This window comes from Mus caroli, chromosome 2, assembly GCF_900094665.2.
Source record: "Mus caroli chromosome 2, CAROLI_EIJ_v1.1, whole genome shotgun sequence".
Taxonomy (NCBI): domain Eukaryota; kingdom Metazoa; phylum Chordata; class Mammalia; order Rodentia; family Muridae; genus Mus; species Mus caroli.
The window spans coordinates 37,038,638-37,060,010 of NC_034571.1; the positions used below are offsets into that span (position 1 = coordinate 37,038,638).

The window sequence follows — 21,373 nt, forward strand, 5'->3', positions numbered from 1 at the left end:
AACAGAATGGGAAAGGATCTTTACCTATCCTAAATCAGATAAGGGACTAATATCCAATATATATATAAAGAACTCAAGAAGGTGGACTCCAAAAAGTCAAATAACCCCATTAAAAAATGGGGCTCAGAACTGAACAAAGAATTCTCACCTGAGGAATACCGAATGGCAGAGAAGCACCTGAAAAAATGTAGAACGAACTCTTACAAATTCTCTCCTGACCTTCACACAAGCATTGTGGTGTATGTGTGTGCATACCCACAAATAATAAAAATATTAACTTACTAAACAGATTGCTTGTTATGTTTATTTTGGTACTTTTAATGAAAGCTAAAAATTGAAGTAATATCAATGTTCATTAATGGATGAATAAATTATGATCACTGTGTAGTCGTGCACGCGCACACACACACACAATTAGATATTATTCCTTAAGAGGGATAAATTTCTGTCACTTCCAGCAATGAGCAATGTTGGTAGCATTGGAAGGAATTATGTTAAGGGAAATAAATCATATACATAAATATGATATCACAAGTTCCTTTTCACATGTCAATGTTTAAAAAATAAGCAAAAATTTTATCTGACATAGCATAGCTGTTACTAGATATTATGAAAGGAAAGAAGGATAGATAGGTGGGGAAGGAATTGATTAGTGCACATTACATGGATGTGTTGAAATAGCATTAAGAACCCCACTAATATGTAAACATCAACTGTCAAAAGAAACTAAAATTTTTTACTGGATATATTCCATTAAATGTAGATATTTTTTAAATTAGTGTAATAATATCAATAATCTAATACATGTACAACATTTAAATAAAATAATGTAGGATGTTTAAAAGCTCTTGTAATTTAAAATGTAAACTTAAATGTCAGTTTGAGGCCATTTCTTCTCTATTAGTTAAGTCAAGATCAAAATAGTGGATAAACAGACAGATTTGACAAGGGTTTAAGAATCACCTCAAATATTGTACATTTGAGCAACTTCCTTGTCGGAAAATGTTTAAAAATGAGCAAACACAAAATACATCAGCTATACAACAAGCAATCTAGATTTGAAAGTATTGCATGCAGTGATATATATCAGTGTTTTGCATGTTATGGAAAGACTGTCAGAAATTTAAATTCCCATCCCAAGAAAGTAACAAGGATTGCAGTGCAATAGACTGCAATAGTGATTTTAGTGACAGAGAATGAGCACAGGGTATTAAGAAAGAATCTTAGAAGACACCAGTTTTAAAAAGTGTTTTAAAAAGTAGAGGTGGGCTTTCTTGCACACTAAAAGGATTCATGTATATATTAATATGCATGAGTTCATTTCCATAAGTGCGTTAGTATATGTATACTTATGTCTTGCTATCCTCAAGAGTCTCGTTTCAGAGACTTCTACAGATCCACAGTTGACCAATTTGCATGTCTTTTATACTAAATAGTGTATCTTTTCCTATAACATGCCCATATCACTGAATTAGTTATGAAAACCAAATTTAATACAGTGTAAGTGTTAAATAAATATTTGTGGATATTACTTGGGGTATAGTAACATGAAAATACATATTCAGTAGATATGTTGTACAGACATAATTTTCTTTCAAATACTTTAGTCAGTAGTCAATTTATTCTATGGATCTCAAAACCCACAGCTTCAGAGGAAAATCTTTCTAGAAGACTGGACAGGTGAAGGTGATTGCCCCTGTGGGGGAAAAAAATGAGGCTCTGACAACACAGGGCAGAAAGGAGATAGACTTTGAAAAATAATTCTGTGGTGTACAGTCTTTCTCTCACATATATCTATATAACTTTTCCAAAATATTGTGGGTTGGATTCAAAAATGATGAAGATGAGGTTCATGTGCACCTGCCACAAAGTCCAGCAAACTGGACAGTCAATTATACAGCCTGTGTATCCAGATACTCTGTGAGGTATTCTTTCACAGAGGCCATAGAAAACAAAACATAAAATCCCTTGGCCTTGTCACCTTCAGCAAGGAATTTATAATCCAATTCATAAAGCAAGATTGATGCACAATGCAAAATTGTTGCACAATGCACAATTTTTCTTTGAAATATGTCATCCTCTACTTAAGGAATAAATTGTATGGAGTCATCTGAAAATTTAAGACCATATCATGGAGTCCAAGAATGAGATAGGCCCACCTTTGAGTTGGTTAACCAAGGTACTTCTTCCTTTGATCCCTGGCACCACCAATGCATCATGACATTCTAACCATAGGCTCCAGAACAGCATTATAAAAATCATATCTGCAAATCACTATTGATCTTTCACAGTCAAAATTACGGTGAATCTGTGTGCCGTCACTAATGGAAAGTTGACCTCATAAGGTAAATAATCATATTCACATGATTGCCTCCAAATCACCAGTTATATAATTAACATCAGGATAGAACCTAGATAAAACTTCCAAATTAAACAAAACAAAAGAAACAAAAAAGCATTCCTTTTATATTTTAGAGAAGGTTTGACACTTAATTGCTCCTTCAGATCCTGTGTGTTTGATTTTAATTCTAACCAACATATAGATGAAGTGGAACTTACTATTTTAAGTTTCAAACATTTTGAACTCACACTCACTATTTAAATAAATTTAGCAAATGACACCAGTAAATACTTTTAAAGAAGGTTGACTTTGATTGAATTTGAATCAAGATGGATTATCACATCTTGAATTCATGTGCATAAAGTCTTGAGTAGCCAAGTACTTTGGGTCTATGTACTGCCACCTGCACATAAAAAACACTAGGGCATGCTCCATGTTGGTATTATCAAAAGAAACATAAATTACTAGTGGTCAGATGTGCTAGAGAAATTATTAGTAGATATGCAAAACTTAGTAAGTACTTAATACTATAAAAACATTCCCAAATATTCCTAAATTCTTACCTCTTCTTTAAAAACCAGTGTTTGAAAATGTTAAAGCAAGATTCAAACAAATAGAAGCTTGCTGTTTACAAATTCTTTCTTAGAATAGGCTGAAAGTAGGAGAGGATGGTAGTTGCTAAATTGATTTCAGTATATTTTCTGATTTATTTACATTGTTATTTTTTTTTCCAATCTGAAACTGTACTGCAAGGTTTTTATTATGGTTAGTGTACATTTTTGCTTCCAGTCAGGACAATTAAAATGATCTCATAGCAACAACAAAACTGAAGAACAACAAACTAGCCTAGTGGAACAAAGGCATCTAGTACAATCACACACTGTCACATGCATACTCAAGCAGCAGAAATATCTGCACAATACAATATCTGTACAATACAATACACATCCCACACTAGATACCATTATAATATCAATAGATTAGGAACAATTGCATGCATTTCTGCATATACAATATATGCTACTGTTTTGACACAATCAAATATCTATTCTTGATATTTTCTTCTCTATTAAATGATTTTTGAGGGTCTTTTTTAAAATGAGGGCTCCCAATATTTTTATGAAAAATTGGTCTGCACCAATGAATGAGTCTCATTGTCTATACACAGTTCTTGTCTCTTTTCTTTGGCTCTTTTTCTTTTTCAGTTACTTTGTCATATTCAATTAGTTTTTTTTTCTTGTTTTATTTTATTATTATTCCTAAGATGCTTCTTTATTTTCAAAGGAGGTACAGAAAGGGTATGGATTTGGATGGGAATGGAGGAGCAAGAACTGAGAGTAGAGGAAGTGGGATTGTAATCAGGATATATATTGAATGAAGATAATTCTAATTTCAGTAAAAGGAAAAATATCAGCAAAAGACAAAGAATTTTTATGACCTAATTCTCTAACATTTATCATTTTTCATTTATGTAAGTTTTATAAGTTTGGTTCTGTGTTTTTAGCTCTGTCTGGTCTACTCATTATTTATATGATACTCACCATAAGCTCATGGAAATCAGCTTTCTCTGCCTACTAAGGTTCTGCTAGTATTAAAGGTTGGTGACATGACCTGTTACTAGAATTTTGCTAAAAGGTAATATGTGTTATTAAAGAAACATTGTCTTCTAATACAGATCACAACTAATATTAAGAATATGAAGGCTGGCAAGATGGCTCAGAAAGTAAAGATGCTTGCTCATAAGTCTAAAAACATACGTTAAATTACTGGGGACCAGAGATAGTTCCTGTCTTATGAACTGCACAGGCATCCTATAGTATATGAACGTATGTGTGAAAACATAAAATGAATTAAGATACTTCAGTATTAAAAAAATATATGGACATATTACTGGAGAGATACTCAAGGAGAAATAAACATTTGCTGTACATGTGTGAGGTTCTGAGTTTGCATATGTAAAACCTACGTAAAAGGCAAGTGGGAGCATCTGTGTCCCAGGTTTCCCATAGGGAGAAGGTAATCAGACACAGAAAATACCCAGAAGCTAATGCCCAGATTGTGTGGAAAGCACATCAACAACAAACAACAACAACAAAACTCGTCTCAAACAAAGTGCAAGGCAAGAATGGACAGATACTCATGTTTGCCATCTAACCTTCACAAGAATGCATATAGATATTACTCTCCTCCCACACACAAAGAAAATGAGCATGAAGAGAATAGAATATTTGAGACATCCCAATGGATTAATATATCTATAAGACTGCTATATGATTTTTATATGAGACAATGCTACTTCTACATACATTTTGGTTGTTCTGCCAGTTCTGAGATTCACTTTCATTTAGAAAATATTTAGCATACATTACATGCTTAGCTAGCTAATGAAGAGGGTAGAGGGATGAGAACTACAAACTGTTTATGAAATACTGATGTTCCAATATTGAGCATAGAAAAAGTAATAGTCATTTAACCATCACAGATGGCTGTGAAATTTTAAGTATATAGAAAAATTTTTCTAGTTGAACACTGAATAGTTTTATATTATAAATACACTTTTATTCTATGCTAAATCTTACTTTCTTAATATATTAATATGTACTATAACCACAAAACCATGTATACTGAATTTTATACATGATTATCAGGTATGACTACAAGTATATCCTGTTTTTAATCAATATTTGTTTAATCTAACTCAGAAAGTGGATTGATACTCCTCTTTCTAAATGCATTAAGTAAGAGGAAGATGGTACCCATTAAAAAAATTAGCAATTAGTCACTGTGAGGTTGTAGATTATGAAATGTCAATTACCAGTTGAAGTTATGTTTTTGTAAACTCTAGACAATATTTTTTTCTACAGCATTCAGACAATATCATTGGTTATTATTTGCTAAGAATCCCATTCCTAGTTTTGAATGCACTGAAGCATGCAGATGTGAGGAGCAACTAAGGCAACACAAAAGTACCAAGTGAGAGACTGTGCAAGCATAACTACAAGCCATAATAATCTAGGAAGGGAGGATTGGGTGATGGACACAATGCAGAGACATCAGTAAGATTGGAAAATGGATATGATTACAGTAAGTATAAAAGATATGCTCTGCTTTACAACGGATGAGGGTGTCTCCAGCAGTAAGGAGAAAGGAGTCTTTAGATGAAAATGTGCTGTTGAACAAAATACTGAAAATGGCAGTTCCAAGTAGGGCTAGATTTCTGGATAGAACTTTACAAGTCAGTCACCTGAACAAGCAGAATTATATGTAATGCTTAACCCAGATTATATATTTAATAGATATTTAAAAAATTAAAACGAAAAAAGGAAAACCAGACAAAAACAAGGAAAATAAAATAAATGACTAGAGGTCTTAGGTGGTGACTTTGGACAAGGGAAGGGAAAACACATGGAAGAGACTTGAACTACAGTCAAGCACTACAGTGAAAGTCCAAGCTGTAATAAGGACAGACAGTTGAAACTCTGGCCAGGCTGGCTTTTAGCCATTCCATTTGGTATTTTTAAACATGATATTTTTGTTGAGTGTTTGGGAATTTCACATCATGCTCCCCGATCATTTCCATTCCTCAGTCTTTCCTTGTATGCTCGCTAGCCTTGTGAACCCACCAAAATAAATGATGAGAAACAAAACTTAAAAGAAAAGAAAGAGGAAGAAATAGAACAAGTCCTGTATATTCACTGAAGCATGACCAAACTCTCAGTGGTCTACCTCTTAAATGGACTGAGTTGTTTCCTTGCTGTACCTCTGCCACAAGCCATGATTTGTGGAGAACTCAGCTTTCACATCACAGTTTTTAAGAGTTCTCTTCAATTACTTCCTGTTTGAGCTGAAACTTTTTGGGGGGAGGGTTGTAGATAGGAGTTGTCATTTCTCAACCATGTGCATCTTTCTCAACTATGTATCTGCAGTCATCAAAATTACTATAAAAGTATCATCATTGTTTTTTACCACTAGTTGGAGCACACAGATTATAGGCACCCACATAGTTTCTCGCAACAGCACAGAAAATGAATATGGCCCCTGGTGCTGTAGGACCACAGACCTAGGCAGGGCCCTCAGAGGTAGCCCATACAATAGACCTCAATAGCTATGGATTCAAGAGGCAGCACAGGTCATGCATTTCATTATGGTACCTTGTGGCAGTAGAGCCTACACACTTCAACATGGCTTCAAGTTGCATCCCAGAACACAGACATCCACATGTTTTGGTGGCAACTCAGGTCATGAATTTTGACACATACCCTGGCTACAGAGCTACGCAGTAGGACCTTGGACCCAGTCATGGCTCTCAGTGGCAGCACAGACCAGAACATAAGCATGGCCTCAGGTTTTCATTGCCTCTATTTGATATGTCAGGAGACTGGAGCAAATGCTTGCTTAAATCATCTGACCTTACTGCATTACTGAAGTGCAAAGACAGAGCATTATAAACTGAAAAATTACTTCCAGTAACTCAAAGAGAAATTATCATTTATGGTAGAATGCAAGGCATGGAAGGATACATAAAACACAAGACATCTAGATACATTATACAAGGGAATGTGGAAGACAGAGAAAAGTAACATGAGTAAATTTTCTTTGTTGGGCATGTGCAAATCGAGGGGAAAACAATTCATGTAGGGAAAGAAAATAAAGAGCAAGAAATGAAAATGATAGAATCACCTATACACATTGTATGACAGAATCACACTCTAAAGACCCTTAAAACAAAGGAAAACAAAATAAAAACAAAACAAAATAAAACAAAACAAATAGAAGGGATAAGGTTAACCTTAGCAAGAATAAACACACAACTAAAGTTGCAATTTTTACAGAAATAAATCAGCAGAAGATATATAATAATAATGAGAAGAAGTGAACAAAGTGTTTCATTAGTTTGTGACACTTAGATGGTGAAAAGCTCACCATGATGTGAGAAATAAATGGAAGTATTCTACTGGCTAATTACAGAATAGGAGGATCATTGTAGGTCTAAAGCTCCAGATTAAATTCATTTTTCATATTGTATTTGTTGATCTAATACCAAGACAGAAAACAGTTCAAAGTCACACAAGACTAAGGCTCTGTGATTCACAGAAACCCACAGAGAATTGTTATAACACCTGTTGAGCCAAAAGCAGAATACTAGATACAGTGAGCCCTGAGCTCAGCAGCTGATTTGGATACATCCTTCTGCAAAGGATAACTTTATATATAATTTGTCCTGACTTTGAGACATGACAGGGAGTGTATGTTGTGTATTTTAATGAAATCTAATGTGAACAAATATGGCTTAGCATCAATTTATAGCAATTGCTGGAAAGACAATATCAAAATATGATACTTTGAAAAATGACACCTACATTCTGCTTTTTCCATATCTCTCTTTTCCTCTAGATAGAGCAAAAAAATTATTTTAGTTTGAAATCTTCAAGAAATGATCTTCATTATAAAAATAATGTTTAGATTTTTCTTCCCTAAAATTACTGTGCCAATCGTAATATCCTTCACCATTCTCAACCGGTAGTCACAATGAAGATAATGAATAGTCACAAGTTCCTTTGCTACTATAATGGGGGCTACATTGTTTGCTCCTATGCCCTATTTTGTCCCCAGATTAATCGAAGTTAACTATTTCTTATAAATCCTCATAAAGCCCATGAACAACTTTTAATAAGTATTTGCTTCAATTGTATTGACCATTTCAAAAACTAGAAACATTAATGTATTTATCAATAGATGAGTAAATTTAAAAAATCATTTCTCAATGCAAAAAGAATAGAATAAGTGAGAATAAGAATAGAATAAGGAAGAAATGAAGCAAATATTAAGATCACATCACTGTATGACTACATATACGTGACATTCTGGAAAAGGAGGGACAGTAAGAAGATCAACAGGTTCCAGGCAGAAGTGGAAGTTAAGCATGGGCAGGCTGATGAACTGAGGATTCTGAATGATAATGTGAATGCCTATAATAATGTACTATTTCTAGTACCATCAATGTGCAATCCCAAGAGATAGTGCTGCGGAGACACGTGGCCTTGGTATGGTTGGTTACATGTTCACTAATTGTAATGCATGCACTATTCTGTTACAGGGTATGCAGGATACGGAGAGTGAAGGAAGCTATGCAGGGAAAGGTAGCAGAGGGGAATGTATGGACTCCATAATGTATTTTCAAACTTGCTGCTGTAAAAAAATAAATAAATAACAAGAAACAACAAAACAACCAACACCAACTTATATCTAAATTCATTATAGAAGTTCTCTGGGTAGTTTTCCCTCTTAATTATAAACTTTAGTGCACCTACAGTGATTTATTGAAAGATTGGAAGCAGTTTAGTTTCAAAATACATTATACTAGCTACTTTTCTCAATGCTGAGACCAAAACACATGAAAGCACAACTTAAAGGGAGTGATTATGTATATTATGCTTAGACATCCACAGCGTGGGGACATGCATTTTCCCTCGTCATCCAATTTGATAGAATTAGTGTTATTTACAGATCTGGGTTTGAGACACCAGAGGTGATAGGGCTTGGATTTTGATCCTTTGAAATGCTCTGAATCATTGATGGTTGTATTGTATTTTAGTTCAGTTTTTCTCTCACATTACTCTTAATAAGTATTAATAGCTCTTTATATGTGTATATTTAAATGCTAACTGATAATAATTAGTGTAAAAGAGAGGCCATTATAATAAACAAATATAAATTTAATACCTTAATAATATTTATATGTTTAAACTAGAACTTGAGAAATCTTTGAAGATAAACATGAATTATGAATTGATGAATTTGAATGTGTTTTTGGTCTTTTAGAGTATAAAATGAATAATTGAAGTAAGTGAATAGAAAATTTGAAAGAACAATAATTGGATCAGTGTTTATATATGTAATTTATTTTAGTGTCACTTATGTTCAAAATGGTTTCTATAGTCAACATTAATGTGAGGCTGTGTGTAATGGCTTCCTAATTCTAATGCATGGCATTCTGTTGCATCTAGGGGAGAGATTATATTTTAGGCGCATGATGAATAAATTGCCACTTTCTCCACTGCTTTTTCAAATGAAGGTATTAGTCTATTTCACAACCCTGCTTTTACACTTTCAATTTTGAAGCCCTTGGACAAATTAGGTATAAATATATTTAATATAAACATCTTAAAGATATAATCCAAATCTTAGAAAAGTGTCCTTAAGAATTCAGCTTTTCGATAATTGCCAGTAATCATCCTTATACTTGAGTGTTTTAATTCAATTATATTTATAAGAAGCTTTTTAAAAGTACTTATTGCAGACCAACATTGACCTCTACACTGGAGCATCAGGCACATGGGACATAAAACATTCTATTACATTTTCCTGTCCATCTCATTTATTATTTATCTTTTATATGTGTTCATATAGTTTAAAATCACTTTTTATGGACTTTTTAGTTTAAATGGACACTGAGAGTTACCACCTTTAAAATACATCATAGTGGTGGTGGTGCTGTGTGTGTGTGTGCATGTGTGCATGTGCATGTGTGCGTGTGTATGTGTGAGTGTGTATGTGTGTGTGTGTGTGTGTGTGTGTGTGTGTGTGTGTGTGCGAAACTTAAATAGCACACTCAATTATCTCAAACTTGGGTTCTTCTTCATCACTTTATGTCTGGCTTTGACACATTTCCCACTGTCTTATTTACATGCACATGAAAGACTTCTATGGCCATATTTCAACCATAATATAACTTTGAATTATACTAATTGATCTGAGTTTAAAAATTGGTTCTGTAGCACAAGAATTAATTTACTGAATAAAATTTATTAAGGAGGCTTAAATGTATATATTTGACAAAAGTCACCTATGAATTTATGAATACTACAAAAAATTTCTGAACAACAAAGTATGGATGCTGCAGTCCTACTGAGAATGTGAAACAAAGTAATCTTGGGAAGAGAAGGAGAGAGGGATCCGGGAGGGAGAGAAGAGGAGGAGGAGAAAATGGGGGCAGTTCAGATATGGGAGGAGATGGGGCAGAAGTACAGAGGGTCAAAAATTTGAAAGTAGGTGTGTAGCAGTGGGGGAGGGGAAACTGGGGTAGCCACTGGAAAGTTCCAGATGCCAGGGACCCAAGCGGTTCCCAGGACCTAACAGGGAGGACATTAGCTGAAATACCCAACAAAGGGGAGATATCTAGTGGATAGAGTAGAGACCATATCTAGTGGATATACTTGGCTCCTGGTTGAGGGATGAGGCTACCCACTCCCCTCAAACATACTAATCCAGAATTCTCCGGTCAAAACGAAATGCAGGGATAAAGAGTGGAGTAGAGACTGAAGGAAAAGCCATTCAGAGACTGCCCCACCTAGGGATCATCCAATCTGCAGACACCAAACCCAGACACTATTGATGATGCCAAGAAGAGCTTGTTGACAGGAGCCTGGTATAGCTGTCCCCTGAGAGGCTCTGCTGGACCCTGACCAATACAGATGCAGATGCATAGAGCCAAACTTCGGGCTGATCCTGGGGACCCCAACAGAGGAGTTACAGCAAGGACTGAAGGAGCTGAAGGGGTTTGCAACCCCATAGGAAGGACAACAATATCAACCAACCAGACCCTTCAAAGCTCCCCGGGGACTAAACCACCAACCAAAGAGTACACATGGAGGGAACTATGGCTCCAGTAGCAGAGGATTGCTGTATCGGGCATCACTGGAAGTGGAGTTCCCTCAGACTTGTGGAAGTTCAATGACCCAGGGTGGGGGAATACTAGGGTGTTGAGGCAGGAGTGGGCGAGCAGGTGGGGGAGCAGGCAAGCAGGTGGGGGAGCACCCTCCTAAAGGCAGCGGGAGAGCGAGGGGATAGGAGTTTGTGGAGGGAAAACTGGGAAGGGAGATAACATTTGAAACATAAATAAATAAAATAACCAAAAAAATGAAAAATAAAATAAAAAATACTGTGTAACAGTTATAAAGAGTCACAAGATTGTGACAAATATTGTTGGAGCCTAATCCCTGGGCTTTGTCTTTCTTGCACATTTTAGGTATCTACTCAAACTTGTCAGCCAGCCTGATTATAACTTGACAGCACAACATGAAGACTACAGGCTTTTTCTGGGATACAGTGCAGTTCCAGTCTAAGGCAGTTACAATGTCACATCAGGCACATACATAATCAATAGAAAATGTCTATATGCCCAGATATCATTGCAAAAATATAATCAATATGAAAATTCAAGTGTATATGTATGTATGTGTGTATGTATGTATGTATGTGTGTGTGTGTGTGTGTGTGTGTGTGTGTATGTGTATGTATGTATGTATATGTGTATGTATATATAAATGTCTTCCAATAAGAACTGCCTAGATGTTCAGGACCCAGTGTTTAAAATAAAATAATAAACTCAAATAATTCAAGGAATTTAAAGAAGACACAATAAACAGTTCAGCTCAATGATCTAATTAGAATGACAATAAATGCCAACGCATTGGTCAAAACAACCAAAAATACAAATGAATGAAATAAAAGCAGCAATTCAGAATTTTAAAGCTGAATTAACTAAAGAGAAATATTGAAGAAGACTCAAGCAAAAATAAAGATGGAATTGAAAAAAATCAATAACTGTATGAGAAATCTGTAAAAAGTATTCAGGCACAAGAGAGAATATCTAGGCTCAAAGATAAAATAAAGGAGGAATTAGACCACCTAAGCAAATAATATGGAAAAATTAAAAGACATAAAAGGAATGTATAAGAACTGAGGGACACTATGAAAAGATGACATTTTCAGATTATAATCATAGAAGAATCATGGGTCAACAGCATAAATTCTTCACTAAGATTATATAAGAAAACTTCTACAAACCAAGGAAAAACAAACTCATACAAATATAATAAGTTCATAGAATATAAATGGACAAGAGCAAAAAGGAAATTTCCTACAGCATATAACAGCCAAAACAGCAAGTATACAGAATAAAGAAAAAGTACTGGCAGACACAAAAATATAAATCATATATAAAGGAAAACCCATCAGAATGACACTTGTTTTCTTGATAAAAATTTTACATGTCAGAAGAGCCAGGAGACAGAGAGTTCAAGTTCCAAAAAATTACAGAGACCAATCTTAATCAGAGACCAGAAAAACTATCTGCCATAGTTTAAGAAGAAAGACACATTTTCCATGTTATACATAATCCAAAAGAATTTATTTTCTTCAAGTCAAGGAATATTAGATGTAAAAATATCAGACTGAAGAAAGAAAGAAATATAGCCATAAGAAACAAAGCAAATGAATCTATAATTACTTAAACAAATGTAAGTATTGAAAACACAGATTAACTTTAATTACTGACAGTGAGTAGATAATTTCAACACTACACTCTTTTAACAGACCACACTTTCTCCAATAGACAGGTTACCCAGAGAGAGAGAGAGAGAGAGAGAGAGAGAGAGAGAGAGAGCCAGAATTAAATAGCATCAAACATCAAAATACCTAACATATCTGTAACAAATGAGATTAAAACAGTAATAAAACTTCTGACTAAAAAACGACCAGGCCCAGATTAATTTACATCAGTATTCTACTTAAATTTCTAGATCTGCAACTTATAGTTTTCAACCTGTTCAAAAAAGAAAACAACAACAAAAAGATACAGAAAGGGCACCTTTAAATTTCTTCTTTGATGTATTACTTAAATACCCAACCTTTGTAAGAAAAAAATCAGACAAAGTAACTACAGCCCAATATCTTTGATAAACATAGATGGAAAAGTTCTCAATGAAATACTGGTGAACAGAATACAAACATACATCAGAAAGATCACCAAATGAATGGAGTTAGCTTGACCTCAGGATTCAGGGATAGTCCCAACATACATAAGTCAGTAAGTCAGTAAGGGCAAACATCACATGGTCATCTATCTTAATTGATACACAAAAGTTGTGTGACAAAATCCAGAACAACCCTGTAATAAACGTCTTAGAGAGAGTAGGGCTGGGATGAATAATAATAACGGCTATACATGAAAACCTGAAAACAAATATTATCTAAATGGAGAAAAAACTCAAAGCAATCACATTAAAATTGAAAATAAGATAGGGCTCTCCACTAAGCTATTCATCTTTATTATGACATTTGGCACGTGAATGGCAGCACTTGGCAAGGGAAAGAAATTAAGAGGTACTAAATATGAAAGCAAATTATCAACTTAACCCTATTTGCAAAAAACAAGTATATATAAGACAGCCCATAAAATATGCCCTGAGAATTGCTAGAATTCAATACTTTTAGCAAAATGGCTGGATATAAAATTGGCTTACAAAAATCAAAAGCTATTCTACACAGCAACAACTCAAATGATGAGAAAGAGATAATGGGCACATTCTCATTTATACTACTCTCAAAAAAATAAAAAATAAAAATATCTAAAAGTAATCCTAACCAAAGAAGTTAAAGACATTGACAATAAAAAATTTAAATCTCTGAAGAAAACATATGGAAAGACAATAGAAAATGAGAATGCAGCTCACACTTGTGGGTTGGATAGTAAAATGAATGTGAAAACGACCATTATTCCAAAAGCAATTTATAGACTAACTATAGTCACAATCAAAATCTTTACAACATTCTTCATAGGAATAGGAAAAGTAAACAAACAAAACAAAATAGAACAAACAAAAACACTAAAACTTACATAGTAGCATAAAAACAAAATACTATGTATAGGCAAACAATCCTGTGCAAAAACAGACAAGAAAAAAACCAAACCAAACAAACTCAAACCAAATTTTTGGATGGATCATTATTATTCTAGATTTTTAAACTATACTGTAGACTTAATAAAGGTATTATGGTACTGTACTGTCACACACACACACACACATCCACACACACACACACACACACACACGCACACACACACACACACACATCAACACACCAGACATGTAGATCAATGGAATAAAATAAAAGAGCCAAAGTAGACTGCACATAGCTACAGCCATTTGATATATTTGATACATATGCCAAAAATTTACACTGGATGAAGGCCACAGTCTTCATAAAACTACAGGATATCTGTCTGTAGATGAATGCAGGTATACCTGTCTTTATTACTTTGCAAAATATTAAATCTAAATGCATCAAAGAGCACAATGTAAAATCTGAAATGCTGAAACTTCCTAGAAGAACACAAAAGAAATACCCTATAAAATACTAGTATTTATGAAGGAACTTTATAAATAAGATTAATTTCTTCAGTAATTGAAAAATGGAACATCATAAAATTAAAATATTTTATACAGAAAAGAAACAATCAATTGCATGTAGACAAAGGCCACAGAGTGGGACAGAATCTTTGCTAGATATATTGGATATATATATCACTCAAAAATAATTAAGAAAGCACATGACCCAATTAAAAAGTATGCTACAGATCTGAAGCAAAAGTTTTCAAAAGAGGACATAAAATGACAATAAAATTTCTTTAAAAGTATACAATATCCTGAGCAACTAGAGAAATGCAATTAAAAATAACCTTTGATTTCATCTCACTCTAATTACAGTGGATAAGAACAAGAAAACAACTCACAAAAAGACACTGGCAAGGACTTGGGGGAAATGTAGCATTCACTTATTATTGATGGACTTGCAAATTGGTGCAGCCTCTATAAAAAAAACAGTGCCTAGAAGAATCAAAAAGCTGAAAGTAAATCTACCATATAACCCAGATTACCCCCTTCTTGGCTTATTCCCAAAGGCTTCCAGAGAGTCTTCAATTGGCACATCCCGACAGTTCTACTCAAACAGACAAATGGATGATGAACATCTGATACATGTGCAATGGAATACTACTTAACTATAAAATAAAATTGAGCTCATGTAAGTTTTCAGGTAAATGGGTAAAACTAGAAAGTATTTTACTGAGCTAAAGCAGTTCAAGAAAGACAAACTCTACATGTACTTTTTTATTGTGATTCCTTGCTCTGAACTTTTAAATGTGAGTACATAACCTGCAGTGTTAGAGGAAAGTAGGAAAGGGAAAGGGAACCATGGAGGCCAGGGGTAACAGGACACCAGAGCTATGAATGAAGACATGGAAGAACTAGGGGAGGAGATATCATGGAGAGATGAAGTGGAACTCTGTATAAATAGAAAAAACAGGAAAAGTCATATCAACCATCTTTACTGAAAATAACAATATGACTTATGAGTCTCAAAACAATTAGAATCAAGTGATAAACACTTTTAGCAGGAACTAAGCAAAGACAAAGAAATTTAGAAAAGTAGATATAAAGTAACATGTGTGATCTGCCCCTACCTCCAGTGGAATTTATGTTCTGGGTGAATTTTATCTACAGAACTGCTGAGTGTAGGTTGGTGCTTTTCTCTCTGACCATGAGATTCTCCTACAGATTCTAAGCACAAATACACCAATTTCAGGTTTTAATTCTGCTCTTCAGGCTTTGGGATTTTTGGCAAACTAAACATATCCATTTATTCCATGGGTGCCAGAAGCCATCAAGGAGAACCTAAAACCTAGCAGGTGATCTTCCTGAGATGGTTCTGCTATGGATTGTATAGTTTATGATGGATTTATTTACTTCTGCAGTCAATGTGCAGGAGAATTCCATTTTAGGAAAGATTCCAGCTATTAATAAGCTTTTTCTGTTATTATTAAGTATATATAACAATCGCTAGGTATTAGCCCGCCCTTTTGAGCAGATTTTTGAGGAACAGTAAAGATATACTGACTTGTAGTGATGCTACATAAACAAATGGATGACTTCTTAATTATTAATGATGATTCTTTTAGAGTTCCTAAATTATATTAGTCTAATTATTATTATTAATTATTAAGCTCTTTTATAAAAGGACTGCTATTAAGTCCTTGCTGATAATCAAAACTGCAATGAGAACTTTGCAAGATTTCAACTGTCATGAGGTAATTGCTTCTGAGACAGCGATCGGGCATCTGCAACTTAGAACACATTCCCAGAGGTTGTAAAACTATTAACCAAAGGACATAAAAAAGAAACTAATGTTTTACTATAGGTTCAAGGACAGAAGATAAAATATTGACTGGGTTTATTGATACAAAACTTCACTATCACAAAAGTTATGTTTTTTAACACTCCATGAACCTATAGAACTGGAGACAAATGAAGTATGTTTAACCATATAATTGCTCTTAATGGATATGCATGTAAACATTCTCTGTTGTAAACTTCTTATTCAATTTGTGTTTGAACTACTAGAGAACTTTCATAAAAAAGCAATGCTAACAAAAACCATGTGATTTATTCTCCTAGAAAGGGCAGAAAAGACTAGGAAAGATCATATTGCATGACATAACCTTGGAGAGAAAACATTGGGAGTAAGTCATTGGAGGTAAGGCATTGTGAGCAAGGGCATTGTTACATCAGAGCAGGAGGGGAGAGCAAGATTACAAGGGGAATGCAGAGTGGAGTAACTTAGAAATTGTAAGGCAAGTTAAAATATGAAGAGAGCAATGTGCAAAATATAGAGGGAAAGAGCAAAGAAGAAGATGCAGAGAGAACAGAACTTGTAGGCAGGCTTCCTCTTACTATGGGGCAGAACAGGTCTTTGCTTAATAGGAAAGCAGGCTTAGTCTTGCTAAAGAGAACAAAGATTTCTTCTTACAAACGGGTTTATTTCATTTAGGAATAAAAGGGTAAAAGCCTTTTCTTTCTCTATGTGATAAAAATTTGAGCTTGCCTGAATGAGTTCTTTTTGCACTGGCGCTTGGTCTTTTGCTCTATATACATATGTAAGTATGGATGTGTGTGTGTGTGTGTGTGTGTGTGTGTGTGTGTGTGTTAAATATGTAATTATGAGATAGCATGTAAATTGGGCCAAAATGTTGAGAATGAAGATTTATGAATGTCTATGCATGATTATGTGAGTTTAATCCATATTTGCTTGCGTAAAAGTTTTTTTTCCCCCTTTCTGTGAGCATGATTCTCTTCCTGGTTCAATAGACATTTACTGCTCCAAACTTCCCCCTAGCCTGAGAGGCATCTGGACAAGAGGGAAAAATCCCTAGCAATTTATCCTTTACTTAATCCCCTGTGGTTTTATGATGAGGTGCTAAATGCCAGAAACTGCAGTTTCTGGTCCCAAAGGAATGCCAGCAGGTCAGCTACAGTAGCAAAGTGACTTAAACTTAAAAACGTTTTAAACAGCAACAGTAAATACCTTGTAATACATTCTTACCACTTCAATGCTCTTCCCTCTCTGCTGCCTCAAGAGGAACAAGCAAGAAAGAAGAGCAGCTGGGGCTGGCCCCACACAGGAGTTCATAAGGAAAACATTAATAGGATGGTGCCCCATCCATAAGGGTTCTCACTGATGCTTTAGTACTATTATATCCAAAAATGTCAGAATATTTACCAAAGACTCAGGATGCTTTTCAGTGATGAGCTATAGATGGTGCTTGACCCAGAGGATTCTGCCTCCAGGATGTACACCAGGCTCACCTGTACTCCTGCAAGAAAACTTGGTTTTGTGGTCACACAGTCGAATGGTACCATTGCAGCCCTTTTCATCACTGCCGTCCTCACAGTCTTTCTCTCCATCACAGCGCCACAGATCAGGGATGCAGTTTCCATCAGGATGGCACTGAAATTCATTCCCAATGCAACCAACAGGAGAACGAGCTTCTTCATTACAAATGGGGAAGGAGAAAAATGAGGAGAAAATTTGTTAATTTTTCTGTCATTTTTATAAAATTTAATCTATTTGGGTTATAGTATTGTTAGAGAAATTATATATTTTACTGCACATGTAACATTTGTATATAAAATTAATAAATTAAAACATGAATAGTTAAAAGAAAATAATATTTACTGTCTTTTCCAGATTTCCTGAAGTTTTATTTCAAGTACTAAATAGAATGTGAGAATTGTTGTCTTAATTAGTACCTTCAGGTACTGTCTTTGAAGCTCTTTTTCTAAGACATGTAAACAACATTTCCTAATAAGACTTTGCTTGATTTTTGACATTCCTTAAATAATTTCTTTCAAATTACCAAGAAGCAAATAGCTAAAAAATAATGAGCACTTTATGAATAAGAAAACCTTTGGAAAACAGTAACAGAATTTGAAAGCAAAGAGACACTATCCGGAAAACATCTTAAATACAAGATTTCAATTCTAAAATCAATGCAGAAATTGGTACGTATGATTAATAAAGTATTATATGTTTTAATGTTACTAATAAGCCGTAATATGTATAATACTCAGATACACTACTATCTAAATCTTGATAAAATTTAGGATATTAACCAACACTAAGAGTTACCGGATATAAACATTGAGACATAGTATACCTATTAAGCAAACAATATAAGTATAATGAATTTTTAAAGTTTCAAAATAGCTAATATCATAAATATCTTATTAACCAACATTTCCCAGTACTGTTCTAAAAATAAATATTAATATATATTTGTAACTTAATTAATTTATACATTGTGTTTTGATTCTTAGTCAGGAGAATTTACCTGGGCTGATACTTATTCACCTGCTTAATTTCTTGGCTTGGTAGAAATCTAAAGTTATGATTTAGTAAAATACCTAATTACAGTGGAAATTCTGATGTCACTAATGTAACTAGTGAGACCTTGTGACATGCTTTTGTCCACTTGGAAGTGTTACTGTGAGAACTAAATTTGGTATGTAAGTAAATAAGTACTTTGCAGTTTTTGTTATTGCTTTCTCCGTGGTATAAATAGATAAGCTCTGAACATAGTGGAGCACATGTCTTTGCCATAGGTTGAAGCATCTTTTTGGATATATGCCCCAGTGGTGTAGCTGGATCTTAAGGTAAAATTATTTCCAATTTTCTGAGGAACCACCAAGCTGATTTCTAGAGTGGTTCTACCAGCTTGTAATCACACCAGCAATGGAGGAGTGTTCCTTTTTCACCAAATCCTCGCCAGCATCTGTTATCACCACCTGACATTTTGATCTCAGAAATTCTGTTTGGTGTAAGGTAGAATCTAAAGGTTGTTTTGATTTGCATTTTTCTTGATGACTAAGGACATTAATCATTTCTTTAAGTGTCGTTTGGCCATTTTAGAATCCTTAGTTGCAAATTCTCTGTTTAGCTCTATACTATATGTTTTAACTGGGTTATTTGGTTTGATTTTCTGGATTCTAACTTCTTAAGTTCTTTGTATTCTTTGGATATTAACCCTCTTTTGGATATAGGGTCGATAAAGATCTTTTCCTAATCTGTGTGTTGCCATTTTGTCCTATTGACAGTGCCCTTTGCCTTACAGTAGCTATTCAGCTTCATAAGGTACCATTTGTCAATTGTTGACCTTAGAGCCTGAGCCATTGCTGCTATGTTCAGGAAAATTTCCCTGTGCCAACATTTTGAGGGCCTTTCCCAGTTTTTTTTTCTATTATATTCAGCATATCTGCTTTATGTGGAGGTACTTGATCAATTTGGACCTGAGTTTTGTACAAGGAGATAGGAATGGAACAATTTGTATTTTTCTGCATGCAGAACTCTAGTTAGACCAGCACCATTTGTTGAAAATACTGTCTTTTTTCTGCTATATGGTTGTGGGTTCTTTGCCAAAGATCAAGTGACCATAGGTGTGTGGGTTTATTTCTGTGTCTTCAATCCTATTCCATTGATCCACCTGCCTGTCTCTGAACAGTTTGAGGTCAGGAGTGGTGATTCTTGCAGAGGTTCTTTATTCTTGAGAATTGCTTTTGCTATCCTGGGTTTTTTGGTTTTTTTTTGTTTTTTTTTTTTTTTTTTTGTTATTCCAGATGAAGTTCAGAAATGCACTTTCTATCTCTGTGAAGAATTGAGTTGGGATTTTGATGGAGATTGCATTGAATCTGTAGATTGCTTTCGGGAAAATGGCTATTTTTTACTATGTTAATGGTTATAGGAGGTCTTTCAATCTTCTGAGTTCTTTGATTTCTTTCTTCAAAGACTTGAAGTTCTTGTCATACAGGTCTTTTACCTGTTTGGTTAGAGTTACACCAAGATATTTTATATTATTTGTGACTATTGAGAAGTGTGTTGTTTCCTTAATTTCTTTCTCATCCCAATTATACTTTATGTAGAGGAAGGCTACTGATTTGTTTGAGTTAATGTTATATCCAGCCACTTTGCTGAAGTTGTTTATCATGTGTAGAAATTCTCTAGTAGAATTTTTGTGTTCTGTTAAGTATACCATCATACCATTTGCAAATAGTGATATGGTGACTTCTTCCTTAGAAATTTGTATTGCTTTGACCTTCTTTTGTTGTGTAATTGCTTGAGCTAGAACTACCAGTACTGATAAGATGAACATGTAATTTTTTTTTAATTTTGTTAACATAGTGGAATGCATTTATAGATTTCTGTATGTTGAACCATAGCTGCATCCCTGGGATGAAGCCTACTTGATTTCAGTGAAAGATCCTTTTGATGTGTTCTTGGATTCTGTTGTAAGAATATTACTGAGTATTTTTGCATCAATATTCATAAGCAAGACTGATCTAAAGTTCTCTTTCTCTTTTGGGTCTTTGTGTGGTTTAGGTAGCAAAGTAACTGAATTCATAGAATGAATGAGTTTGTGTTCCTTCTGTTTCTGTTTTGAGGAATGATTTGAGAAATATTGGTTGGTATCAGGTCTTCCGCAGACCCCAGTGGAAGAGTTACAGGAAGGATTGAAGGAACTGAAGGGCGTTGCAACCCCATATAAAGAACAATATCAACTAACTGGACTCCTCTGAGTTCCCAGGGACTAAACCACAAATCTAAGTGTATACATGAGTTGGTTCATGCCTCCCTCTACATATGTAGCAGAGGATTGCCTAATCTGGCATCAATAGGAGGGGAGATGAGTGGTCCTGTAGACCATGATGCCCCAGCAAAGGAGGATGCTGGAGAGCTGAGGCTGGAGTGGGTGGATGGGTGAGTAAGGGAGCACGTTCTTAGAGGCAAAGGGAGGTGGTTGGGGTGGTGTGTTTGTAGAGGGGAGACCAGAAAGAGGGCAATATCTGGAATGTAAGTAAA

General features: G+C 34.7%; 1 protein-coding gene across 3 annotated transcripts in view; it reads right to left on the minus strand.

Annotated features, from left to right (window-relative positions):
- The window catches only part of Lrp1b (LDL receptor related protein 1B), a 1,970,757-nt gene that overhangs the window by 718,014 nt on the left and 1,231,370 nt on the right, over window positions 1–21,373 (minus strand). For all 3 annotated transcript variants that reach the window (XM_029472167.1, XM_021181392.2, XM_029472172.1), the window contains exon 21: window positions 17,827–18,009. In XM_029472167.1, the coding sequence (XP_029328027.1) occupies window positions 17,827–18,009 (183 nt within the window). The remainder of the gene's footprint in view (window positions 1–17,826; window positions 18,010–21,373) is intronic.